Source organism: Babylonia areolata, chromosome 8, assembly GCF_041734735.1.
Source record: "Babylonia areolata isolate BAREFJ2019XMU chromosome 8, ASM4173473v1, whole genome shotgun sequence".
Lineage (NCBI taxonomy): Eukaryota > Metazoa > Mollusca > Gastropoda > Neogastropoda > Buccinidae > Babylonia > Babylonia areolata.
The window spans coordinates 29,645,162-29,650,161 of record NC_134883.1 but is presented as its reverse complement, the minus strand read 5'-3'; the positions used below and the strand labels follow the sequence as shown (position 1 = coordinate 29,650,161).

At 43.7% G+C, this 5,000-nt stretch overlaps 1 protein-coding gene across 1 annotated transcript in view; it reads right to left on the bottom strand.

The window, feature by feature from the left end:
• Positions 1-3,944: 3,944 nt before the first annotated feature.
• The window catches only part of LOC143285263 (uncharacterized), an 11,241-nt gene continuing 10,185 nt past the window's right edge, over positions 3,945-5,000 (bottom strand). Inside the window, exons 5-6 of the mRNA XM_076592520.1 lie at positions 4,989-5,000; positions 3,945-4,165 (exon numbers count right to left, since the gene is read on the bottom strand). The exon at positions 4,989-5,000 is cut by the window's right edge and continues 189 nt beyond it. Of these exons, the coding sequence (XP_076448635.1) occupies positions 3,945-4,165; positions 4,989-5,000 (233 nt within the window). The remainder of the gene's footprint in view (positions 4,166-4,988) is intronic.

The window sequence follows — 5,000 nt, the reverse complement described above, 5'->3', positions numbered from 1 at the left end:
GCTCGGTATAGGATTCTCTTCTCTTCGGATAATGTGCAGGTAGTGGTGTTTTTGTTGTTTTTGTTGTGTGTGTGGGAGGGAGGGGAGGGGGGGAAGGGGGTATGTTTCTGTGTGTGTGTGTGTGTGTGTGTGTGTGTGTGTGTGTGTGTGTGAGAGAGAGAGAGAGAGAGAGAGAGAGAGAGAGAGAGAGAGAGTGAAAGAGATGGTGTGTGGTGTGTGTTGTTGTTGTGGTTTTTGTGTATGTGTGTGTTTGTATGTGTGTGTGTGAGTGTGTGCGCGTGTGCGCGCGTTGTCGGTGTTTTTAGAGAAAGTGTGAAAGAGAGAGGGATAGAGAGGTGTGTGTGTGTGTGTGTGTGTGTGTGTGTGTGTACACGCAAACATATTCATTCATTCATTTATACCCACCACCATCACGTACGTACAGGCACTGAACCTGGCCAGAGAAGCTTTCCCGCTCACCTTCATGGAGACCTCGTCAGGGCCCATCACCCACGTGGACAAGTACCGGGGCCAGGACGCATGCGCAGGGCTGGCCCGCGCCATCTTGGATCAACAGATGCTGTCCACATGTGACGTGCTGATCATCTCGGAGAGCGGACTTGGCAAGATCGCCGCTTTCCTGAGACGTTCGGACGAGCAGCTGTTTCTGTTCCACGACTCTCAAGTCAGCCTATTTCATCGCGACTGGCCTTTTCCCAATCGTATCTATTGGTGAGAGTGGGAGGGGAGGGGAGTTATGGCAGACTTGATTCGGCGTTGGAATGATGTATGACACAGCGTTCACCAGTGCCGAATCAAGTTTCGACGGAGGCCCCCGTTTCAGCAATATTCCTTCTTTTAGTTTAAACGTGTTTTTCACTTTACGTGATATTAGACGAGAGTTCAGGGGTGGGGGGTAGAAGGGGTGGGGAAATTGTGGGAGGTAAAAAAAAAATATATTGTGTACGCATTCGAGTATGTGAATGTGTGTGTGTATGCGTGTGTGCGTTCGTGTGTGTGTGTGTGTGTGTGTGTGTGTGTGTGTGTGTGTATAAGTTACATATAGAAAATGATTGATTGTAATTTTGTTAAAAAGAAAAGCATAACAATATAACATATTTATAATGAAAAAAACTGTCAACTGTAACAGCGAACCAACTGGACTATTTAACAAGGATTTGAAAAAAAATCATTCATTATTAATTGACTGCTGAAGATTGTCAACACTAGAGATGATTTCAGGTCAGAGATTGTAACATTTGGCAAATTAGTATATTATGATCGGCTGTTATGTAAGCACCACAAATGCAAGAAACATTACAGACATACTTGGTCTTAAAACAATTCATTTTTCCTATATGTGTAGATCAAAGAAATAATTTGCCGCATATGAAAATCATTTTGGTAATGCTTTCCCATGAAACCATACATTTTCTGCATATCTTTATGTAACTCCGAGTTACCGATCTTTTTTTCTTTCTTTGTTTTTTCAAAGCTGAAATTTTGACCATCGCACTTTTTCTACCATGGTGTAACATTCCTGTAGTGTAGAGGAGGTGCAGGGTAATGTGTGTGTGTGTGTGTGTGTGTGTGTGCTGGAGCTCATGTACGTTTACGTTTATATGTATTTGACTGTGCTTTCATATCTGTGAAACTGCATGTTTCGTGCATATCTGTTATGCATGTGTGGGTGTATATGTGAATGTGTGTCTTCACGTTTTACATTTATTTGCTTATTTATCATCATTGTTGTCTTATTTATTTATTTATTTATTTATTATTATTATTATTATTATTATTATTATTATTATTATTATTATTATTATTTTATTATTATTATCATTACTACTACCTTTTTATATCATAATTATTTATTTATTTATTTATGTAAGCTTATCTATTATTTATTCACCTTTTTTTTCTTTCTTTTTTTTCTTTTTTTTTTCCTCAAGGCCTAACTAAGCGCGTTGGGTTACGCTGCTGGTCAGGCATCTGCTTGGCAGATGTGGTGTAGCGTATATGGATTTGTCCGAACGCAGTGACGCCTCCTTGAGCTACTGAAACTGAAACTGAAACTCCTGTAGTGGAAGCGGAATATTTAAATGTGACACCTTCATGGAACATGTAGCTCCCCCCCCCCCCCCCCCCAACCCCACCCCCCACCCCCACTTTTTTTTTTTTTTTTTTTTTTTTAATAAAGCCAAAATGTCAACTTTGAACATGGTTTCGGCATGGTGTTCAAGTGTTCATAGGGCACACAGACAGGGCACTTTAGGAATGGCAGCTTACTCCGAATTTCTTCACTCCACGCACAGGTTTGAATGGGTACCTGACTTGGGTTGGGGAAGTGTTAAATTAAAACGACGGATGGATAGGGTTGTGCCCCGTGGATATATAAGTTCACTACCCCTATGACTGTAAAACTTTTAACCATGGTTTGTTTGTTTTTTGGTTATTGTTTTTTTTTGTTTGTTTGTTTGTTTTTAATTAAAACAATTTTGGCAATCGAAGTAACGAGGCAGAGAGAATAACAACTACTGGTTGTTATTTTGTGTTGGAGATTGGAGAGAGACGGAGAGAGAGAGGGGGGGGGGAGAGGGAATGCGAGAGAGAGAGAGAGAGAGAGTGTGTGTGTGTGTGTGTGTGTTTTGGGGAGAGAGAAGGAGGGAGAGAGGGGGGGAGGAAAGAGTGAGATGAGAGAGAGAGAAGATAGGGTGAGTGATTGAAAGAGAGAGGGGAGAGACAGACAGACAGAGATAGATTTTGTTGTTGCTTTTGTTATTCAGGGAATAAAGGAACATACACAAGAGCGTTGATTTTATCCCGCCTTCACAAAAAGAAAGGGGGAAATATATTTAGCACGAAATATAAGAATGATAACATTACAAAAACAAACTTTCCACAGTATGCAGATACATAGATGGATATTACCTACAACACACACACACACACACACACACACACACACACACCACAACACACACACACACACACACACACACACACACACACACACACACACACAGGGAGAGAGAGAGAGAGAGAGAGGAAGAAGGGAAGCGGAGAAAAAGAGAGATTGAGGAGAGACAGAGAGAGGCGGGAAGAGAGAACGAGAGAGAGAGACAGAGAGACCGACAGACAGGGTTCTTTGTTGCTTTGCTGAACCATCTTTTACTCCAGACTCGCTCACTCATTCCAGTCCGAAATAGAATCATTCTTTCTGGATGTCAAACACAGTTCAGAAGAAGCGCGTAAAATAAAAATCGTTTCTCACTTTAAGAGATAGAGAAAGAGGGAAAGAGAGAGAGGGAGAGGGGTTGGTATTGCTAAACCATCATTTACCCCCCACACCCACCTATTAATTCAACAGGAGTCAAAGTATGATTATTCTGTGTGGATATAAAACAGAAATTTATGAGATTTTGTTGGGTAATTTTTTTTTTTTTCTCTATCACTGCATGTCTGGATTTTTTTAAAGGTTATTCAGGTTAGCAGTTTGTCGACGTCTCCAGAAGTTTGTATTCATGTTGACGTTCTGCATCTTGTGCTTTACACACACACACACACACACACACACACACACACACACACACACACACACACACACACACACACACACACACACACACACACACACACACACTACAACACACAACACATACACACACACAACACACACACACACACAACACACAACAACACACAACACACACACACACACACACACACACACAACACACACAACACACACACACACACACAACACACACACAACACACACACACACACACACACACACACACACACTTGTACAAAGTCAGCTCAGTGGTCCTTCCACCTCTACGCCGTCACACGCCAAGATCGCGCACAGGAAGGAGACTCGCTACTACAAGTAGCCTTTTCCTTCAAAGCCCCTGCTCGTGGAAAAGATATATATATACGATGCTGTTGCTGCTGCTATGCTGCTATGCTCTTCCTGCTGTTGCTGCTACTACGGCCTCTTCTGGATCTGCCACTTGGAGAAGAGAGATGCATTGCTGTTGCTGCTGCTGCTGTTGCTGCTGCTGAGGGGACTGCCGTGGCTGAAGGGGCATCTCCTGGAGCTGGCATGGCAGGGTCTCCGACATGGTGCGGTCTTGGGACGTCTGGCTGCGGAAGGAGGATCTCCGGGGTGCCTTCCTTCCACCTGAAAGTGGCAGGCAGGCAGGCAGGTAGGTAGGCAGGAAGGTGGGTGCGTGCGTGCGTGCGTGCAAGAATCGATCGTGAGAACATGTCAGATCAGCCATCAAACACTCTACACATAGAGAAGGGTCGGGAGGGGGGGAGGGGGAGGAGAAGGGGGAGGGAGGAGGGATGGGGGAAGAGGGAGGGAGGGTGGGATGGAGGGGATGGAAGGAGAGGGGGGAGTGGAAGGGGAGGGATGGATACAATACAATACAATGCAATGCAATACAATGCAATACAAGACAATACAATATAACGCATTGCAATACAAGACAACGCGACGTGACGTGACGGGACGCGACGGGGTGCATACACTACACTACACTACACTACACTACACTACACTACAGTACAGTGTCATGCCATGCAGTACAATACAATGCAATACAAGACAATACAATATAATGCAATTCTATACAAGACAACGCGACGTGACGTGACGTGACGCGACGGGGTGCACACACTACACTACACTACACTACAGTACAGTGTCATGCCATACAGCGCAATACAATACAATACAATACAACACAATACAATACAATACGACGCATTGCGCTGTGATGCGACGCAACCCAATGTAATGCAATGTAATAATGCAATGTAATGCAATGCACTACACTGCCATACAACATGGCATGGCACGGCACTGCAAGATACAGCACAGCACAACACGATACACGATACACGACACACAACACAACACAAACATTACACAAACACATACACCAACACAAAACACACAAAAAAAACCCACACCCCTCCATCCAACCTGATACACGTACATCTTTTTCCTA